The following is a 22,278-nucleotide window of genomic DNA, read 5'->3' on the forward strand; positions in this document are numbered from 1 at the left end:
ATTTTTCCCCATAAAAGTCCTCAAGAAATGAATCTGAGGACCAGACATGGAACCGTCTTAAACCATTCTGTGTGAATGTGTGATGCTGATGAGATCTGACCCAGATGTTTCGTTCAAAGTTCTGAGGTGTTCACTTTACCAGAGCAAGAACACTACCCTCCCACCAGTCCCAAAGCTCGTGCCTCTTGGTCACGTAGGACCCTTTACAGCATGGGATTGCTCTAACTCCAGGAGACATGATGCGCCTTACACCCCACAGGCAGCCGTAGTTTCTGCTCCTGTCCAAACAGCTTTTACAGCCAATTGAGGCCTGAGAAGGACATTGGTTGTCTTGTTACCATGGTGTAAAGGTTACCATAGAGCCACGTATTTGTTTTTTCTTGACTCTGGTTGCTAGGGCTCATCCCTTGGCTTTCATTTCAGTCCTGAGGTGGTCAGGTCTGGTGTCTGTCCTGTCACCTTACACTTATGTATAGTGAATCATTATGCTGTTTGCCAGACATTTATAACAAAGGATATACATTTGTTACTATACTGGTTTTAACCCTGCTATAGTCAGTACTGGTGATTGAAAACACAAAATTATACATAAATACTTTGCTAGGGAAATATTCCTTCCAATCTCAGCCAGATTTGCAATCTTTGCATTCTAACAGTAGAAAATGTGTTCACATGTCAGCAAAAATGTGCTATGTGTCCAGTTTGGGTGTGATGTATTAGTGGTATTAAAAGGCCTTGGCATATTTTTAGGATTTGTGTTCTGATGTGACATGGACAGGATTAATTGGTTTTCAGGCAGGTGTTTCTGCTGGCCTTGCTGTTGTTAATATCCCATTTCTGATCATTAGGCCCTTCGTGGGTCAAGGGAGATGTACCTCAAAGTGAAAGTAGAGGGGAGAGGGGTCAAAACAAAAATCTTCTGTTTTTAAATTTACTCCCTAAGTCACAGAAATCACCTCATTCAAATGAATTTCATGTATGCATCTCTGGTCTTTGCCAGCAGCTTATGTGAATTACACTGATCCTTAATTTACAGATACCATGTAAGCTAAAATCTTTCTCTGAGGGGAACCCTTGCCTATATCCAGAGGCTTTAACATACACTTAAAATGGCCTTTGGTTGGTTGTGTTCTGTAGTTGTCTATCCCTTTGTCCCAAATCCAAACTGACTGAGGAAGAAAGACATGGAAGTGGGAAGTACTTTAGTGTCCATCAAGCATTACTCCTGGATTCCTATCTGGCTAACTAAAAGCGAACTTAGCTGCCATTGTGCTGATTCACTTATACAAATAATTCTTAGCTCGCTTATTTGGTATTTTGTTGTTGTTTTGTCTTTGAGACAGGGTCTCACTATGTCACTCAGGCTGGAGTGCAGTGGTGTGATCATGGCTGACTATAGCCTCCGCCTCCCAGGCTCAAGCAGTCTTCCTGCCTCAGCCTCCTGAGCAGCTGGGACCTACCACAGGGGTGCACCACCATGCTTGGCTTTTTTTTTTTTATTTGATGGGGTCTCCCTATGTTGTCCAGGCTGGTCTCAAACTCCTGGGCCCAAGCAATCCTTCCACATCATCCTCCCAAAGTGCTGAGATTACAGGCATGAGCCACCATACCCAGCCTAGCTTGCTTATTTCTACTATTTGTTTTGTACTGTTTTCCATGCCATCTGATAGGGTGTTTATAATGTGAAAAAATATAACCATTTATATTTTCTACAATTTTATAAGAGAAATCTTTTCACAGTCTTTTAGAGCTCATTCTTGCTTTCTTTCGCCTTTTCCAGCCTCTCTTCACCATGTGCTTTTGGGCCATAAGACATGTAGTTGCTGACCCTCTTTCTGCTCCACAGCTCCATGTGCTGGACGCAGTGCTGAAGGCTCTGACTTCAGCTGATGGGGTTTCAGAGGAGCAGTCCCAAAAAGATGAAGACAAGCAGGAGTGGGAAAAACTGGTGGAGCAGTTAGACATCGAGGAAACAGAACAGTCGAAGCTTCCTCAGTACCTGGAACGATTTCAGGTGAATCATAGCAGAATGTGTCTCTCTTAGCAGTGTATAAAACACACTTCTCTCCTGTGGTGATGGACAAGTATTCTTTCTGCATCAATGTCACACAGAAAGAGGCATTAAAAACTGACATCAAAAATTACATTTGTATTGCTTTGCACAGGAAGTGGTCTTAAACCAATGGAATTTTTATGCCCCTTTTGTATTTGAGCTAATCGGTCACAGTTTTGTTCACCAAGGTAGCATGTCATTGCCCACGCATTCCTGATATGCGCCTGTTGGCTAGGTAGTTGCTTGCCTCCTCAGCAATAACCTGACTCCCACCCCAGGTGGAAAGTATCTGGCCATTTCTCCATCTTGCACTAAATGTGCTTGATAACCTAAAAACCCAGTTAGACACTATAATGCCACATTTGCGTATGTAGAGATAACACGCGGGCGTCTCTCTTTGCTCATCTTTGGCAGCTGTGTTGTTCTCTTGTGCTGCATGGAAGCTGTAAACAGTTTGCACTATTTCTTTCCAGAACAGCCCTGAGCACTCAAGCTACCTTTGGTAGCTTCTAACTCTGTACATCCCAAAATGCTCTGTGATCAGTGTCAGGAAAGAACCATGTTCAATGTTTGAACTCTTGGCTTCTTAGCTGCTTTGATTCTTGTCTAGTGCAAAGGGGGAAAAAATGCTGCCAGAATGGGAATTCTTTGTACAGCAAAAAACTTTCCCACTTATTGTATGTGACTTGTGTCATTTTGGTATTGATAAGATGTAAACTCTGCTAGATTATTATGTTTAAATCTTTTCAGTAATTGGACAGAACCTAATTCCCAGTGTTATAAGGGGTAGCCTGTTATAATTTTAGCAGCAATTTCGCCCAGTACTTCTATGAAGTCGTTGCTCAACTTCCCTCTTAAAATTTGAAACTGAGAAAGAAAGATTAATCGATGTTCCCAAGGTACCCAGAGAATTGGCAGTATAGCTGGGCTGAGAATTTGCATATCTGCCCCTTCAGGCTCTTTGCTTAACCTTGTATATTTAGAAAGGCTGAAGAAAAAAAATCTCCTTAGCCCCATATATTATGATTCATTGCATTCACATTGACCAAGGTTGCCACACTATTCTTGAAAGTTAAAACTTCCTTCCCTTGTTTCTTATATACTTTGCCTCAGAGAATAGAAACCTGTGCCTGCATTACGTTGTCAGCCCTCATTCCTCTACGAATGTATTTTTATGAACATTTTAAAAAGACAAGTATTTATTGACTACTAACTGCGTGTTGGGCACCAGTGCATTTCTGCTTGCAAGATCTCTGGATGCTAGAGACTACCTTTCTCATGTTAGATGACAGCAAAACTGAGAAAGAGTAGCCCAGAGTGACTGACTTTAGATTTGAACAAAAGTTTGCCGACTCATAGTTGAGTCCTCTTTCTGGTGTCCCAAACTGTCTTGTTGGCCTCAAACCCCACATGAAGAGTGTTATCAGAGAGAAATCGTTTTCGTTTTACATTTCCTTTTCTTCCTGTTGCCTGATTTTTGTTAGTCTGAGGTCATTTGTTTGGGAGCCATTTTTATATGATTGACTCTCACACTAGGTCTCTGGGCCCTCCTGGAGCCTAGGCACCCTGCCCACCTCCAACCCTGTTACTGGAGCAAGCCTCCTTTCCTGTGCCAATGAGTGGCGTTTGTTTGTGGAACATGGGGATGTGTGGTATAAGCTACAGCTGGCCCCATAAGTGGCTCTGTCTCTCTAATGAGAGAGTACATCTCGAAGTACTTAAATAGATTAATGTTTTTAATACTTAACTTCTCCAGGAACACACCACCAACCAAACCAAGCTGCCATTTCAGTTGGAGCTGTAAGCAGGCAGTACGTAAAGGCTGACCTGCAGTGGAGCACAGCAGGTGGATGCTTCTAACAGTGCAGGCACTCAGGGGAGCTATTCCTTGAACTGATTTCTGTCTGTTGAGAGGAACTCCAGGAAAGCAAATACATGTTTCAGTTATTCTGAAGGCACAAGTATGGTTGGGCTTGCTCCAGTTATCAGATGCCTCTGCCATTTTGTTTGCATATTAGAATTCTTGTTCTTGGAGTTTGCTGCTTGGTTTGGTTTAGGTCAGGGTGGAAACATTGATTTGTTAGAGGCTGGCCATCTCTGTGGTTTAAAACAAGAAATTACACAGGGAGACACAGCATATGGAATTCCATTTACTGTTTGTGAGTGAAAGGAGAGAAATCACATGCGGTGCATCTTAGCAAAATTGCCGAGCTGAAGAAAATAACAAAAGCTAACAGCATCTGGAAGAAAGGTAGCGTGACAATTTCCCAACAAAATGGTTTTTTTCTACCAGCAAAACATTTGGTTATTTTGCAGGTGACTTCATTCTGGGACACTAGAATGAGGACTAAACTACAAGTCAGCAAACTTTTGTTCAAATCTAAAGTCAGTCACTCAGGGCTAGTTTTTCCTCTTTGTATCCTTCTCTCACTTCTCTACCTTTCTCCTCATTTGTCCCCTTTGTTTCCAACAGGCCTTACATTCTAAGCTTCAGAGTCTGGGCAAAATTGAGTCAGAAAGTCTTTTAAGTCTGACCACCCAGCTTGTCAAGGAAAAACTCTCCGCCTGTGAAGCAGAGGACATCGTCACCTATGAGCAGAATCTGCAGCAGTGGCATCTAGACCGTGTACAGTTGATCCAGAGAGAACAGGAACAGAGGGAGAAAGCGAAGCAGGAGTACCAGGCTCAGAAAGTAGCGAAGGCATCTGCCTAATTGGGTCCCCCAGGACCCCACCCCTCTCACAAAAACTTCACTCGACCCCGTGCCAGGATTCAGCAGTGGCCTGGACAGCAGCCTCCACTTTCTCTACCCATCTTCTTTTCTTTAAGCAGGCTATGTGCCCTACATGGCAAGGCACCATGACTGCCCATCGAGATGCCAAGAAGGGCTGTGGAATTATGCAGGTGGCTAGTGGTCAGACTGAAGTCATCGGGCTCTTGAGGCTCATGATGGAGTTCCTGGGTCACAGGGATTAGTTATGAGCATTAAAGTTCCTAAGACCCAGTAACGGTACTGGGAGAAACCAAGGCTGAAGAGTCAAGTCTGAAGCATGGGCTTTTCTTTTTTGTTGTTTTTGTTTTTTGAGACAGAGTCTCACTCTGTCACCCAGGCTGGAGTGCCGTGGTGCAATCTCGGCTCACTGCAACCTCCGACTCCTGGGTTCAAGCAATGGTTCAAGCAATTCTCCTGCCTCAGCCTCCTGAGTAGGTGGGATTACAGGTGCACACCACCACCCCCGGCTAATTTTTGTATTTTTAGTAGAGACGGGGTTTCACCATGTTGGTCAGGCTGTCCTTAACCTACTGACCTCAAGTGATCTGCCCGCCCCGGCCTCCCAAAGTGCTGGGATGATAGGCGTGAACCACCGTGCCCAGCCAAGCACAGGCTTTTGAATGGTCTCCCTCTCCCCAGCCCAGGCACATGAGGCCAAGGTGAGCTGTGCATCCTGATACCTTGTGTTCCTGAGTCTCCTCTCTGAGTGCAAGCTGCACTGTGGGCTGGCTGTAGGATACTCACACATTCCCACGTTCTCCTTTCTGGCACATCTTGCCCTTCTGGACCTGCACTGGGAGAAATTCAGGACAGGAGTGAACTCAAGGCCATGAACTCGCTGGATTTTAGTTTTTAGGCACCCACTGGGACGTTTTTAGGATGTAAGAGTTTTTGAGGAGAAAGCTAGCTCTAGCATGAAGCCTTTTTGGCTTGGCTTCTCCATCGTGTTGGGGTAACATTTTTTTTTTCCAATTTTTTTTTTTCTAAAACATTATCTCAGCTCGTTTATCAAGTAGGTGAAATGAGCCTTTTGTGTGCACACAGGCACATGTGCGCACACACAGCTTGTGAACACACATTTTCTGTTGAAGTTAGAAAATGAGAGATGGGTTGAGGCTTGAAGTGCGTCAGAGATACGAATGTTGTCAAACTGTCAGGAGATGGAAAATTCCTTTCTGAAGTTTCTCGTCTGTGAAAGTGGTCAGGGCAGATTTTGCTTACTGTGTAGTGTTGCCCTTAAGTACAGTGGTGTAATTTTATTCAAGATTGTCCTCTTCTGTCAAAAACCTCTGGAAATAAATGTTTGGGATCACGTTAGTGTATTCTTTATCTTTGGGGAAAGGGAGAAGGGAGAGAGAGACTCATTGTTACTATGATTTTGAGGAGCGTACTTTCAGCCCTCCCTCAGACTATGGGATTTATAATGATAATTACCACCACTAATATTTAGTAAGGACTTAACTGTAGGCTGAAAACCCAAGCAGCCCTATGAGGGAGGTACCAGTGTCCCCATTTTATGAAACCAAGCAGCTCCCCTGCTGCTCCTCTCCCTGCCTGTGGCCTCCATGTGGAACTGCAGTCAGGATCCATCACAGGGCCCTTTAGACTAGCAAAGCTGCTGAATCTTACTTAGGCAGAGGGCCGTGACCAAAAGTCAGTTCCAACATTTTGGTTTACCAACGATAGCTTTTCAGCCACTCTCTTATTACATTAAGAGGAACATTCAAGACAAACCGAAGGGCAACTTTTGCCCAGTAAATTAATGACTATCACAACATGAAGTATCTGGTTAAGGCTTTGGCCCAACGTTTTGCCTTCATTTTTCTTCCCCCTCCAGCCCCAATGTACTTTACTTCCAGTCTTCACCAAAAGAGACCACTTCTGCCACTGTACTGTGGTCCCACAGGAATTTCCATGTTCCCTGCTCCTCAGGATTCCTTCCACACTTGTGCCCCATTTCTCAGGACTCTTGGAGTCTTTCCCCTCCAAATATTCTGCCCTTTCCCCATGTCCTTATCTCCTGAGCTATAGGATACTCTCCCGCCTTCCCTCACAATTGGCTCTTCCCAATACGGTTGTCCTTAGTCCCTTTCCCTAATGTCGTCTTCTGTATTTCTTCCATGTGGATGGAGAAACTGCTCTTGGTGCCCTAGTCTCTGGAGATGACCTCAACTGGGTCATCTCCCAGTAACAAATTACCTTCTGCAGCTGACCTGCCGTAGTGACAGCCAAACCTCCAGCCTCATATCACAAATCCAAGATCTTAGATCCTGAAGTCCCCACTCTCCCAGGCTTGTCTCGTACCATGACTGCTGCTGAACCAGCTTGCCCTGTTAACCCTTAGCCTTTACCCCATCACCCCAACTCTTGGCCTCCAGAATGTGCTGCTCTTCCAGTGTGGGCCCCATGGTCAGCCATCCCCCTGATGTTCTCATTAGCATCTTGGTTTTCTCTCACTCCCTTTATCCAGGCTCACCAGCCTTCAACCTACATCCTTGCACCCATCTGTTATGGGTAGAATTGTGTTCCCTAAGAAAGGTAAGTTGTATCCCTAATCCCCAGTCCCTTAGAATCTGACCTTAGTTGGAAATAAGTTCTTTTATTGAGGTAATCAAATTTAGAATGAGATCATCAGGGTCAGCCTGATCCAATTTGGTGTTTTTTTAAAAGGGGAAATTTGCACACACAGACTCACAGAGGGAAGATGAGCATGTGACTGTACAGGCCCAGGAACACTGAGGCTTGCCAGCAAACACCAGAAGTTAGAAGGGGTAAGGACAGTTCTCCCCTAGAGCTGTCAGAGAAAGCTTGGCCCTGCAGACACCTTGATTTCTGAGTTCTAGCCTTCAGAACTGTTTTAAGCCACACCATTTTTGGTACTTTGTTACTGCAGCCCTAGGAAACTGATAACACCACCATTAATTTTGTCTTTGGTTCTGACTTACTAAGTGTAGATACATAAAGTCATAGTATTAGGCTGATTAGATTCTTCTACAAAATTATGGCTGTTTCTCTTCAACTCAATAGTCCTTCTTTTAATTGACTCTCATACTTGCTTCCATAGCTTTTCTATTCTGCGTTAGCTCGAAGCTCTGCCCTCAGAACTACAAGCAGATGTTCTCTCCATCACCCTTCCTACTTTCAAATATAGGTATCCCCTCCCTCCTTTCCAAGGTTAGACTCTTCATTTGTGACCTTGACCCGTACCTGCCCACCTGTTCTACACATTCAAGCATTTCCTTTCCATCTTATAGCATCTCTGTTGATTTCTTCTAAGTCTACAGTCTTATTCAAGACCTTATTCAATGCTTTTTAACAGCAAAAAAGCCTTTACCCTGCCATCAGTCAAGCTGTTATGCTATGTCTCCTTCCTTATGTCTCCAAACTTCTTGAAAGGGTATCTACACTTACTGGCTCATTGCTCATTCATTAGATGCTAAGAATTTGGCTTACAGCTTTACCACTCTGCTGCACAGCATGGCCATCAACTACAATGATCTTTTTTTTTTTTTTCTTTTAAATGCTCTGCTCCATTGGGTACCACTGACCACCCCTTATAAGCTTGCTGTCTGCAGCAGATGTACTGTCTGTTCCAGCACTGCTTTCAGAAGCTCTCAAGTGTTCGGCATATACTGTGTACAAGGCATTATACAAGTGCTATGAAGTTTGCAAGGATGAATAAACTATAGATTTTACCCTCAAATAACAGATTCTAGTGAGGCTGGCACATCGACACCCCTCAACACACAGCTGAAAGGTGTCATTAGACAAACAGTTAATATATGTGGGAGTTCACAGGAAGATCACTTTAAGCCCAGCGATGGGAAGAGCTCTAATGAAGGGAATTAATTGCCTGCTTTGTGCATTAATTAGTCACATACGAGTGCCTCAAGCTGCCCTGGGGTCCTCTTTCCACAGAGGCTTGTGTGGTGTGTTCATGAGAAAATATTTTAAATTAAGCTAAAATGAACAATTCAGATTAAACTTGTTTTGACCCACATCCCATACTTACCTTGGCCATAAAAAGGAAGAAAAAGCAAGGCGGTGGAAAAAAGAGAAGAAAGAAAAATGATGTACTATGCTCCCCTTGGTGCTGTGTTGCCTTGGCACCCAGCCCTGCACCCTGTTTTCCAACCGTCTTGTTGGCTGTGGAATCAGGTAGGTGTGTGAGAAGATTGGTTTAGATTCAACAAGAAGTAGTCAGAGGCCTTGAAAATAAGTTGATTATACCAGACACAGTGGCTCACACCTGTAATCCCAGTACTTTAGGAGTCCGGGCCCAAGCATCACCTGAGGTCAGGAGTTCAAGACCAGCCTGGCTAACATGGCAAAACCCCATCTCTACTAAAAATACAAAAATTAGCTGGGCATGGTGGTTGGCACCTGTAATCCCAGCTATTCAGGAGGCTGAGGCAGGAGAATCGATTGAACCCAGGAAGCAGAGGTTGCAGTGAGCCGAGATTGAGCCTCTGCACTCCAGCCTGGGCAACAGAGCAAGACCAAAAAAGTTGATTAAAACCTTTTTTTCACACTGAAAACAATTAGTTTGTTTTTTTGTTGTTTGTTGTTGTTGTTGTTGTTGTTTTGGCTGCAGGTAACTGATGAACTTTGGGAAACCTTCTTGTTTTAACCACCCAGGAAAGGAAAAATAGCTGCTGTGGTAGAATAAAGAACTTAGAATTAGGTATGAAAAACATTTCTAGAAGCTCATTGTGTCACTTAGGCCCCCCGGAAGCAGATCAGCATGAGTCAGAGGTGGCAGTGAAAGCAGTTTTGTGGGGATAAAGCCTGTGAAAAATGAAAGGAGGTGGAATTGGGATTGGGTGAGGAAAGCCTTCAGGTGGAGGTCCTACATCTGGAAAAGCAAAGGAGGGAGGAAGCACCACTGCCTAGCCTCTGTTGCTTGAGATGGGGGAGACTTTCAACACCCATCATCCCTATTGCCAACAACACCGAGCATAACCTCCTTTCCTACTGTGAGCCCTAGTCTACTACCAAACCCGGTGACACAGGTGCCTGCTCACCATTGCCCTCCCAGTGCATTCCCAGTGACCTTGATGAGCAACGTGCCACCTGGCCCTCGAGGGAACATAGTCCTCTGCTGGGTCTTCTGGCTTCCTGTGATATATGTATCCGCTCCAGGAGGCTGCCCTGAGACTTTTAATCCTTTTCTACTGGGTCTGCCAGGTCAATTCGGGTATTTCAGGCTATCCCTTTCTCCAGGCTTTTTTTATGAGCCATCATCGCAGCAAGTCTGCAACACCCCCTGGAGTGTTAAACCCCTTAAGTATTTTATGGATTCTGAATTAATTATTTAGAACTAATTGATGAAACTGGCCCCAGACTTTAAACTCCATGAAGACAGGCACTCTGTGTATCTTGTTCACAGTTGTGGCCCAACACAGAGAACAGGCATTACCATGAGGAAGGGGCTTATAAACATTTATTGAGTGAAATATTTTTTATTAGGTTAAAAGGAAAGTCTTCCAGCTGAGGTATAATTCCCAGCAGAAATACTGAGATGCTAGAAGCCACATGTCCTAAGCTGAAGGTTTAATGCCAAAGAAAGCCTCTTTGGATTTCTACAAAGTGTAGTGTAAGCCAAAATTGACACCAGGAGGAAGATTTGTGGGGGGAACATAGCGGGTGAGCATGGTGCATCACATCAGAATTCTCTCTACATATGTGTATCCCACTTACCTGCCTCAAAGCAAGGAGTTAGGAAGTGATGAAGCTATAACACAAATCTTATCATTTCTAGACCAGTAATAAAAGCCAATGTTTATTGACCATTTATAGCCAAGTGCCATATTAAATTTTTGTGTACATGATCTTATTTAACCCACAAGAATATGACCATTATTACAGCTCTTTTTATATACAAGATAACAAAAACTTAGAGAAGTGATTAAATGCCAAGGTTTCCCTCTGTGAATTGGAGAGCCAGGGTCAAACCCGTATCTGACTCCTAAAGTGCACTCCCAAACTCGGAAGATCACAGTCTCAGATTAGGTTCCCCCTAAAGCAAGACAGGAGACAGAAATTTGAGTGCAGGTGCATTAGTTGGAGGTGATCTTATGAAAACAGGTGAGGGAAGGAGAAATTGAGACAGGGTAGAAAGGAGAGCCAACAAAGGGTGCATGATTGAGTGGATTGTGGAAACCGGCTCATTCTTGCTGTGGACCCTCTGAGAGACCGTGAAGAGCACACCTCAGCAGTTTCCTCTGAGAGGCAAGGAAGCTAGCTAAGTATTTGCCCATTCAGTCCATTCCCTTATGGGTTGGGAACACTACAGCCTACTCCTAGTGCAGCACCATCACACTCCCATGACCAGGAAACACCCTTGGGCAGAGACCAGGAAGAACTTAGATTCTAGTGAGGTTGGCTCATTCGCACCTGTCAACACACAGTTGAAAGGTGTTGTTAGAGAAACACCATCCACTGGTGGAGAACTGTCTGCCGATGACCAGGAGTAAGCCCAGGGCAGTGGTTCTCAACCAAGAGTGATTTGTTTCCAGGGGATGTTTGGTAATGCCAAGGTATTTTTGATTGAGCTGCTATTAGCATCTGACATTTGATAATGTCAAGGTATTTTGAAGGGCTGCTATTAGCATCTCGTTCGTAGAGGTCAGGGATGCTGCTAAAATCTTACAGTGCACAGGATAGCCCCTCACAACAAGGAGCTATCTGGTCTAAGATGTTAGCAGTGTCGACGTTAGAAATCCTGGCCTAGGGTTTATGGGTGGAGCATTCACAGGACTTTTTCAGGGAATGTAGATGAGACCCAACAATGATATTTGTAGCAAATAGCTCATTTACAAATGATATTTCAGGCTAGAAGAATCATTAATTTAGTAGCTGTTTCTTGTCTAACTCTGAATATAAATATAAAATACGCAGTGATGCAGAGTAGGCCATTATTCTTCCTGAGTAAGATCCATTAGGGAAAAGAGTAAATGGTGATTTATATGGTTTTGCTGTCTGGTTGTAACTGGAGCAGGAGTTTTGAGTTCCAAAATGCAGATGCTGTGAAGTGACCTTGCGTGAGTCAGTGGAAGGTGATTCTGCTGGTACCCTGGGCATAGCTGAGAAAGAGATGAAGTAGAAAAAGGTCTCAGAGAGCTTTGACTTTAGTGAGTCATCAAAGCAGAAAATGTGGTGTGGTTGTATTTTCATGAGCTTTTCAAATTCTGAAAATGATCAATTTTAAAAATTTTGCTTTAGGAAATGGTTGGAAAGTAATGCTTTTCAACAAAGGAAAATTGCCTTTTGTTCTAAATAACAGTGTCTTAGCTTGAAAAATAACCTCTTATTCTCCATGGATTTGGCCTTTTTGCTGATACTGCATACTGCTTTGAGGATGTTATTACCTGTGTGGTAATAGGGAAATCTAAACAAACGATGGTGGCAACGCTGCTGAGGTTGTGGCAGTAACCACTGGGATCTTTGTTTAAAACAAAATCGTTGCTTGAGGTGTGATTATTATGTATGAAAGAGATTCCAGATCTGAGCTAGGCATATTCAGAAAACAAGGAGTTTATTCTTGTAAAAAGCACCTGAAAATAAATTTCATCATGGATTTTAAATGCAGGATCAAGGACTATGAGAAAGATTTATAAAAGGGGTATTATATCCTCTGATGCCCTCAGTGGTAGAATTGTTTGTTTTTTTGGCTTTTGTTTCCTATGATGCTTCATCTCTGCAGAGTTCAAACTTCTAATCCTTAAAACACCCTCCAAAGTGAATATGCCTATGATAGTAGGTAGAATAGACCATTAATGCCCATTACAAATGTACTCCATTAACAGCATGCTGGGCCACTGCTGGGTATGAGTATTTCCCAGGCTCTGGCTCATTAACTCCCACCATTTTTTTTTTTTTTTTTTTTTTTTTTTTTTTTTTTTTTTTTTGAGACGGAGTCTCACGTTGTTACCCAGGCTGGATTCTCCTGCCTCAGCCTTCTGAGTGGCTGGGATTACAGGTATGCACCACCATACCTGGCTAATTTTTGTATTTTCACTAGAGATGGGGTTTCACCATGTTGGCGAGGCAGGTCTCAAACTCCTGACCTCAAGTGATCCATCAGCCTTGGCCTCCCAAAGTGCTGGGATTACAGGTGTGAGCCACTGCACCGGGCTTTGCCCCAACCTTGATCACAAAAATAATATGTCATATGGAGACCAGGAAGGTAGAGAAAAAGAGAGTGCTAGGTAAATGGTGGAGATTGCAACTTAAAATAGGGTGGTTAGGAAAGGCCTTCCTGAGAAAATGACATTTGAACAAAACCCCACATGAGTGAGATTGAAAACCCTGGAATCACCTGGAGAAAAAGCATGTCCAGCAAGAGAAACAGCACAAAGGCCCCGAGATGAAAGGCTGAATGGCTGAGGAATAGCAAGGAGGCCAGTATGGCTGGAGCAGAATGTATAAGGTAGAGAGAAGTGGGAAATGAAGTCAGAGAGAAGGGGTAGAGGAGGGATGGATTGTGTAAGCCTTCTTAGCCCATCAGTAAAGACACTGGCTTTTACTCTAAGATGAGAACTTACTCAAGAGCTTTGAGCATGGGTGGCATGATTTGACTTAATATTTTTAGAGGATTACTCTACTGTAGCTGCAACATGGAGAATAAGCTAGGAGGGCAAATATAGGAAACAGGAAGGTCAATTAGGATGCTCCTGCAATAAACCAGGAGAGAAATGATTTGACTTGGACAAGGGTAGTAACCGTGAATATGAGGAGAAGGTATCCGACTGATGTATTTTGAAGGTCAAGCCAGCAGTACTTGCTAGCCAGTAGATTTGCTGATGGGCCAAAATTTTTGATCTGAACAACAAGAATATGTATTTGTCATTTACTGAGGTAGAAAAGCCTAGGAGAGAAGCAGTTTGCAAAGGGAAATCAGGGGTTTGTTTGGGGACATGTTACATTTGGTTTAGAGTATTTTAAAGACTCCTATTGGATATCCACGTGGAGATTTTAATGGGCACTGGATATATGAATTTGGAGGTAAGAGATGATGTACAGGGTGCAGATATGACCATAAAAATCATCAGTCTACACATGGCATTTAAATTCCTGAGACTGCATTAAAGCAGCGTGCATTTCTGGTTTTAGTGGGGACAATCTGAGCCATGAAATAGAGCTGCGTCTGTTGGTGTATGGAGAGATCTCCCTGTGAATCAAGCAGACCTCAGAAGCTCTGCTCCACCATCTGTGAAAACATTGCCAATAACCTCTAGAGAAGTATCCAGAAGAACTGCTCATATTAAACGAGCTGGCTGTGACCAAAACTGCATATATGGCTCGAGTGAATTTCCAAGACATACAATACAAGATCAAAGAGGAAATAGTTCGGAAATTATGCAAGGGACCAAGAATTCATGAGTCAGGAGTGTTTTTAAAAAAGCATTGTAGGGATATAGAAAATCATCCCGAATGAGCGGTACAATTAAGAAGAGAAAATATGATCACAGGACCTCAACAGACCTTTGTTGATTTTCTCAGAAGATAAGAAAAAAGAAACTGAAGGAACGCTGATGCCAACTTTTCCCCTTCCACTGTGCCTGGATGTGGGGAGAAGGGGATGTAAACAGCAGGGCAGGGTTCAGGTAGGGTGACTAGCCCTCAGTGGTTCCCAGGGACTAAGGGGTTTTCTGGGACACAGGACTTTCAGTGCTGAAATCAGGGCAATCCTGAGCAAACCAAGATAGTTTGCCACCCTGGCTTCAGGCCAGAAGTAAGGCTTCCTGGAACTGAACAATTTGGCAGTGGAATAGAAAACAACTTATTTACTATTTGAGTCTGATAGACGAAATTAAAATCTGCAAGTGATGATTTCCCACCCTGAGTGCTCACATGCTTAACCCTTTAATTTCTGGAGGGATTTCAGAATCCCTCTTAGCAAGCAGTGATTTCTGATGGGACCATTCAATGTAGCCCCGTGGTTTGGAGGGGGAAATTAAGATCAAAAGGAGTGGATATGACACACAAAGGATTATCATAATGACTCGGGAGAGGCTGCAGGGGTCTTTTGAGGCTAAAGGACCATCTCTGCAGACAGGCAGGGCCTGGTCCTGGAGGTCTCTATTGAGAACTTTCCGGGCAAGTTTTTTGTGGCCACATCGGGGGAAACTGAAGGGCCAGGGCCTCCCGATCCACACACTGCCATTGTGAGCAGTCTGTGCTCCCTAACATATGCTGATCCTGCTCTCTGCTGAGATGCCGTGTGAGCTCTTGCCTCTGCCTGGAATTTACTTTTGGTCCGACCGATGCACACACACACGCGCGCGCACACTGCAGAGCTCAGCCGAGACATCATTTGCGGTGCTTTTCCTGTGGTCACCTAAGCTCGCTCTTGAATTTTAGGAGCCCCTGTCACAATGTGGTATCACTGCCTCAGCTGGTCTGTCTTCCCCCAATCAGTTAGGGCAGCAGTTAGGTTATATCTCGTAATACAACCCGCTGCCAGGTACAGGGTAAATGTGCAATAATCGTTTGAATGACGGGGAGGAAATCCTCCTCTTGTTAGGTATTCTTAGCTACATATATAATCACTTTTTCCCAACAACTTCTAGTTCCTGGGTATGAGTCAAAACCATAACATATGATGTTAGTTAGCTAGAGGATATTCTGTAACAGTGAGCAAGGAACTAAGAGAAAGATAAGGTACTGAGCACAATTGCTGAATATGATAGGTTCTGGTCTGATCTGCTTTTTCTATGCTAGGTTCTGGTCTGATCTGTTTTTTTCTTTTTTTTTTTTTTTTCCAGAGACAGGGTCTCTCTCTTGCCCAGGCTGCAGTGCAATGGCACAATCATGGTTCACTACAGCCTTGAACTTCTGGGCTCAAATGATTCTCCCACTTTGGCCTCCCAAAGTACTGGGATCACAGGCATGTACCACTGCACCCAGTTATCCTTTTTCTTTTAAGCAATAATTTTAATTGTTCCTTCCCTTCACCTCCCAGTTTCTGTCCTTAGACGCTCACATCCTCTAGGGCTTGGCTACAAAGTTAACGAGGTAGCAGTTGCAAGTATTAGCAAGACCCTTTCAGGAGTTTGCCAAAAGCCAGGGAGCCCACCTTGAAAAGAACGTAGTCAGTCCCTGCCGTCATGCCCTGACTGCCCAGCATTCTGCGTGAGTGGCAAAGCCCAACTCAGGAACACAAAGCAAAAGACAGCACAGCACACACATGAACTTTTGCCACTTTTGTATTTTATTGTGGAACTGAGTTTTTTTTTCCTTTACATCAAATATCCTCAATGGAAGAGGGGATATTGCACACAAATATCATAAAAGCACTACATATTACTTTCACTGGAAACTAATTTTCTACATTAGATATGACTGGATAGGATAGAAGTGATGCAGGATTATAAGACATAATACCATACACAGCTGCAGACTGACACAAACACCATTCAGAACAAGAGAGAGGAGTGTGAAGTGCTTCTCAGCCGGGCTCAAGACCACTTCTTTCCAGTGCTGGAAAGAGGGGCTGCATGCAGTGTAGGAAAAGCGTGTCTCTGAACTGCCACAGGGTGTTCTCGAAAGGGCAGCCCGGTCTTGATGCCACTTCTCCATGGATCCCGTTTTGGGGAGCTCCAAACAAATGCAGAGAAGCTGCTTATTTTTTCCCTTCCTTTTCAGTTTTTGATGCTGCCTTTAAAAATCAACTTCATGAAGTCACAGATTTTTTAACAGTAAATAGTTTTAATACCAGGTGAATAACCTAATTGCTTTCAAAGAAATGCTCATCCCTAGGCTGCTTTTGGTGTATTGTTCAGTTGGTTAAAAGATAAAAGCTTACAGTTCCTTTCAAATGGAAACAGGATCTTTTCTTCTAAATCTGAAGCACAAAAAAAAAAGTTATTATCCTAACTCACAATATCATTACTGAGCAGGAACCTCCTGTGACAGGTGACTAAAGAGAGGCAAGAAAAGCAAATTGAGAATTGTAGAGCAGCTCCTAAGAGCTGAAATTTGGTAATAGAGGGAAAATGAAAGGTGGTAAGATTTCCATTAGCAAATGATTAAATCTTAATTAAATGAGTATTGGAAAGCTCCTAGACTGCATAAGCTATTGGAGACACTTAAAACATTCATATACACTGGGGAAACCATTCACTATGATATGTAACGTTAAGGAAAAAAAATTTTTTTGAACTCCATGGAAAATGGTGTTTAAAAGGGGGAGGAGGGGAAGTTAGTCATTGTATCCAGTCCCACCACAAGACTGAGAAAGCATGCACAGGGCTCAGGGTTTTGAGAAAGGGGACAGAATTGGTTAAAATTGAAAATGGAGGATCATCTCTAACATTTAGTCTCTGTAGAATTTTGTTTAAGAATACTACCAAAAAGGTCATGATCATGAGTGCTATCTCGATACAATCCCATCGTTTAAACAGAGTGTAAATTCCTTCCACTCAAATATTCAATCTATACAATTGGATTAAGTAATCAGTATGAACAAAGCTCCTAGAAGTCTGTGTCGATCTTTAGCTCTCACTTAGAATGTACATGGTACATTGTGATGGCTGTTACTAAACTAATCGTGTATTTATGGAACTAGCAAAATTAGGTTAGTCACACAGGCAGGAAAGGTGTCTGGAAGGACAGGAGCAACCTGTAATGCGAATATTGGTTTTCTTGGTATACTCAGGCTCTGTGGTCATTATTGAGAACAATGGATGGAGAAAGGTACTGATAGATTTCATAGGAAAAAGAGCCAGCTGACTAGTGACAGTTTTTATATATTTTTCCCATTAAATCCCATAGCAAAAAAAAAAAAAAAAAGAGAGAGAGAGAGAGAAAGTGAGGGGGGTGGAGTGGTTATAACTGAAGACTGGCTATAATTCTCCTACAATGTTTATAGTTTTTAAACCAAAATAATGTACATGTTAAATACATTTAATTTGGGAAATTGGAAAATTACTTCATCTTCTGTCAAAGAAAAATCAACCAGAGGTCTGGATTTGGCAAGAAGGCAAAAAATCTGGTTTTCTTCCCACGTATTATGTAGACCAATTCAACTTAAGAGCTAACCATTAAATAATTATCTCGAGTATCTTAGGTTGTCTTATAAAATAAGTTTGAAGTAGATGCGTTTATACTCAATGAAATTCATTTGCGTCACAATGACTTTTCCATCATGTGTTAATTTCTTGTACCCTTAATATGTTATTTTTCAAGGACTTGAAAGAAATGGGGTAATAAATAAAAGCTGCATTTCTAGAGAAGCCTAACAAAAATAGAATATTAATTTTCTTTAAAAAATTAAACATTTGAAAAACGTAATTCACAGCATTAAGTAGACTGCACAGGTCCTCAGTGAAAGGACCCTGAAGAAGCGTTTTTTTAAACCCTCATTGTAGTTAGCAGTGCAAAACATACACTTATCAGACAAAAATAAACTAAAATGTTAATTTTGAAATAAATAACTAACACAGAAAATAAAATGAGGTCATTGTTCTCTACTCCGTAGATCTTAGAGTCTGCAGGAAATGTAATGTGACAGAGCACAACACAGTTGTCACGGAGAGGTTTGCCGCATCTGAACACTGGGTGCATTGATCTGCAACTTGAAACTTGATGTCAGTTTTAATCATGATCTGGCTTCCCAGGTTCACAGTTCAATGATGACAATGATGGAAATTTTCTCTAAACTCTACATGAACCGTAGGAGTTGAGAATTCATTTGTTTTCAATGTACTATTTTTTTTTTTTTTCCAGAAAAGAAAATCCCAAAGCAAATTTGTGCTAGGGTTCTTTGAACTTGGCTCTTTTACCTCATGGTTGAAGATCTTGAAAGAAGTATGTAGGATACCACTGGGTGATGTACTTGTCAAGGCCCTGAAAAGTAGCCTACCATGCCATTCTCCCCCACTCTCAAGTAGCACTTTTATGTTATGGGAATCAAGGGGTGGGAGGTATCATTATTCCTGGTAGTTATGGGTTTTTAATAAATATCATTACTGCAATATCAGACTTCAATCTTGCCAGAACTTCAAAAAACATTATTCAATTTTTGTCTTACGAAACACTTAAAAAAAGACTATCACTTGAGAATTTTCTTTGCAATTTCCTGTAAATGAAAACATTTGTTAAAAAGTTCATCTATGAAAAGTTCTCACACATCTTAAAAAAAAATTCTTCTGTACACTTGTTCCCATAATTATGTTGAAATTAATGGAAAATTTAAAAAGCCAATGTAAGACAAAGGTAAATACTGTACACTTGCTGAGAACCTCTTCCACCATAAGATTCACTGTTTTCCCAGTTCTGATCATAGAAGCCATTTCAGTCTTGAACTTGCAGTAGTAAAGAAGCTGTGAAAGGCACAACTTGTTTGACTGAGAGGCCACAGGTGCACTGAAGTGGGATTCAACACACATGACTCAGCATCAAACTGTTGGACCGATCAGACCAGCTTCTAGTACCCCCACACGCGCTCACCCATGTGCTCCTTTAAGTATCTATAATCCTATAGGGATGTTTTATAAACTTGCTGTCTCACATTAAAAAATAAGTGCATCAAGTATCTTTGTACATTCAAGTCACTTCCTAAGGCAAATTGTCTACCATATGTACTCCCAACTGCTTTGGTATTTGCTTCAGTTAATTGGGGTGGACTTGGGTGTTGCTGCATGCAGGTTAATCGACTCAGAGTGGACTAAGTGGGTGGACAAATGCTGGGAGCATGCCTTAGATCAATCTACTTGTGTGTTTAGAGTCTGAGAGTTCTGAATGGGGCCCAAACCACTTGCATGGCCAGTCTACACTCACTACATCATGTCACTGTGCAGCCTTCAAACTGAAGGAGCTTAATTAAGATGTGAAAAAATCACATGCCCTCATAACAAGTTTTGTTCTTTTTACTTTTCTTCTAGCCAACTTGTTTTAGAAAATTAAGACTCTTTTTGATGACTCAGACTGACAAAAATGGAAAACTTTGCCTATGTAGACTAAAGAATGCCTACTGCCTGAGAAAATACAGACCTAATTGTTGGTTATTTTCTCCTCCTTACCCCACCCTGCTCTCTCTTTTTCTCTCTGGGTATCTCACCAGAACTCTCTGTCATTACATCTCCTTCTCTTGCATTCCTTTTCTTTCTCATTCTTTCTCCATCTCTCTCCTGCGTTCTCTTTGTGCTCTCACTCTCTCTCACTCTCTCCCGCGCTCTCTCTCTCTCTAAGACAAATGCCTCTACCTAGCAGAAGTCAGTTGGGTTGGCTAGTGCATGGTTTCCAAATGTTCAGCAGAGATGAACTGGGGTAGGTAATTTTGCAGGAACTTGAACCCTATTGTGGGAATACTGTTACTTCCCTTAGCAATCAGCAAAAACTGAGAAATTTAGTGACTTGCATCACCATGACACAGTATAGCATTTGGCAGGTAATTGTTCAGCGACTTAACTAGATGAATTGACTTTTTAGAAAAGGTGATTTCAAATTGAAGAATTTCTGGAAACACAGTTCAGATCCTGTGGTGTGGCTGGCCTTGCTTTTTACAGTTCAATCTTGCATGCAGGGAAGGATTCGTCTTGCATAACCACTGTGCTGCTGCTTGCTAAAACCATGATGTTGAGGTCTTGCTGTTTCTCGTGGGTCTCCTGGTACCATTCCCTCATCACTTCTGAGTCATGAGTTGGGATCAGTGTCACCTGCAGGGAGAGACCAAAAAAAAAAAAGCTATTTAAGGGCAGAAACAGAAACCATGGAAAAAAAGAAAATGAATAGCAAGGTATTAGTTAGACCACTGGAAGAAGAAGGGAAATGAGAGAAAAATTTTCTATTTTCCTCAAGAAATGCAAAGGATTTTTCGATGTATATTTTCCAGGAACCAGAATAAAGCTGCAAAGAAAAGCTATTGTTTCTAAGGGAAATTGAAGGCTGGAACCAAAAGCGACTAATCACTTGTCAATTCGTTCATCTACATTCACTGTCAGTTTCTCAGTTCTTTACTGCTAAGAAAGTGCTTCTGTTAGGGTACAATTTCTTGTATTTCCTTTAACACAACTGGTAAGTTTTGCATAAAAGATGTTGCATATTTAATCCAAGGAGTTTTATCATGCACTTCAAAGCCCTCAAAAGCCCACTCATTGTGCGTAACTAACGTTTTGTCCTGAGAACAAAGATCTGCACCTTTACTTTATGTGTGTGGTTGGGGATGGAGGTATGGAGGTATGGGGTGGGTAGGTAATGTCCTGAATAGTATAAATTCCATCTAGTATTCAGTAAGAAGCCACTGGGTGTCTCTCATTAGATTTCATATGATTAAATAACAAGTAATTCTATATAATATGATACAAGCACAATTTACTATGTAATTTTGTACAGAACCACAAATAAAACTTGATAAGCAAAGATCACAGCTGAATTAATAATGGCTCGTTCTACGAATCATTTAAGGCCAGGAGTTCGAGACCAGCCTGGGCAACATAGAGAGACCTGTCATTAAATAAATAAGGGATGGTTTGTGGTCAGGCCTGATGTTTGGGAGTTGGGAGTGTCCTGTGAGGGACTATATTCAGCGATGCTCCTACTGTGGAATTTCACATGGACAGCTGTTTTTCTAAATGGCCCTATTCCTAGCTACAGTCTACTCATAAAACACAAAGGAAGAAAGGAAATATGACCGCTTTGATTCACACACACAAGACTCTTGGCATACTGGAGGAAGGGCAATGAATCTTGGGCCCATTTTGTAGATAAATGGTTTCTGCTTTAGTTAAGGTGGCTTTCCTCCAAGGCTGTGGTTGCTGGTGGTGCCAAGAATATTATTTCTTATACTACCTACTGTATGTTAAACTGACTTTGTTCTCAGGATATTTCATGTGTGATAGACACAGGAGGCTCCTCATATGAATCCACAGCCAGCCACATGAGGCGCCTCTTTAAACATGGTTCCTTCCCATTGCCTCTGGACACAGTTCAATCTGCAGTGCAGACACTGTTGAGGAGTTCTCACCTGCATGTTGCTGCCCCACTGAGCCTTTCCTTCCAACAAAGCGTCCAGGACAGCCCGGCTGGGCTCCTCAGCAGCAGGGTCATTCCCACTCACCACGTAGTAGGAAGACCGTACTCTCTTGAAAAATTCCACGTCAACATTCTTACTATTGCTGTGGTTAGGAATGTAGCACAGGTCCAAATACACAGGGAGGCCTGGGGGCACAGTGGAGGACTTGGTTGCCTTGGTAGTTCCTGGTCCTTGGGTAAATAAACAAAGACAAAGCAAGGTTATAGCAAGGTGAAGAGACCATACATCCAGCACATGTTCCCTACTCAATCACACCTTCCCTACTCAATCACAAGCAGGTCCTCTGGGACATGCAAAGTGGTGACAGCATTTCCATCTCCCTGTGAATCTGTCAAGGGCATTTGCGCTAGCAATGTGACAAAACATAACATGGTTGTTTACCATCTCAATAGGAGAAGTGAAGAATGGGATGGT

At 42.5% G+C, this 22,278-nt stretch overlaps 3 protein-coding genes across 4 annotated transcripts in view; 1 reads left to right on the forward strand and 2 right to left on the reverse strand.

Annotated features, from left to right (window-relative positions):
* The window catches only part of MRPS27 (mitochondrial ribosomal protein S27), a 1,100,726-nt gene extending 1,094,588 nt beyond the window's left edge, over positions 1–6,138 (forward strand). For both annotated transcript variants that reach the window (XM_050793573.1, XM_050793574.1), the window contains 2 exons: positions 1,847–2,014; positions 4,527–6,138. In XM_050793573.1, coding sequence (XP_050649530.1) covers positions 1,847–2,014; positions 4,527–4,766 — 408 coding nt within the window. In that variant the 3' untranslated portion in view covers positions 4,767–6,138. The remainder of the gene's footprint in view (positions 1–1,846; positions 2,015–4,526) is intronic.
* The window catches only part of PTCD2 (pentatricopeptide repeat domain 2), a 475,022-nt gene that overhangs the window by 133,302 nt on the left and 319,442 nt on the right, over positions 1–22,278 (reverse strand). The window lies entirely within an intron of this gene.
* Positions 16,021–22,278, reverse strand: part of MAP1B (microtubule associated protein 1B) — a 103,818-nt gene continuing 97,560 nt past the window's right edge. Inside the window, exons 6-7 of the mRNA XM_050793533.1 lie at positions 21,796–22,034; positions 16,021–20,488 (exon numbers count right to left, since the gene is read on the reverse strand). Coding sequence (XP_050649490.1) covers positions 20,333–20,488; positions 21,796–22,034 — 395 coding nt within the window. The 3' untranslated portion in view covers positions 16,021–20,332. The remainder of the gene's footprint in view (positions 20,489–21,795; positions 22,035–22,278) is intronic.

Source organism: Macaca thibetana, chromosome 6 (genome assembly GCF_024542745.1).
Source record: "Macaca thibetana thibetana isolate TM-01 chromosome 6, ASM2454274v1, whole genome shotgun sequence".
Classification (NCBI taxonomy): Eukaryota; Metazoa; Chordata; class Mammalia; order Primates; family Cercopithecidae; genus Macaca; species Macaca thibetana.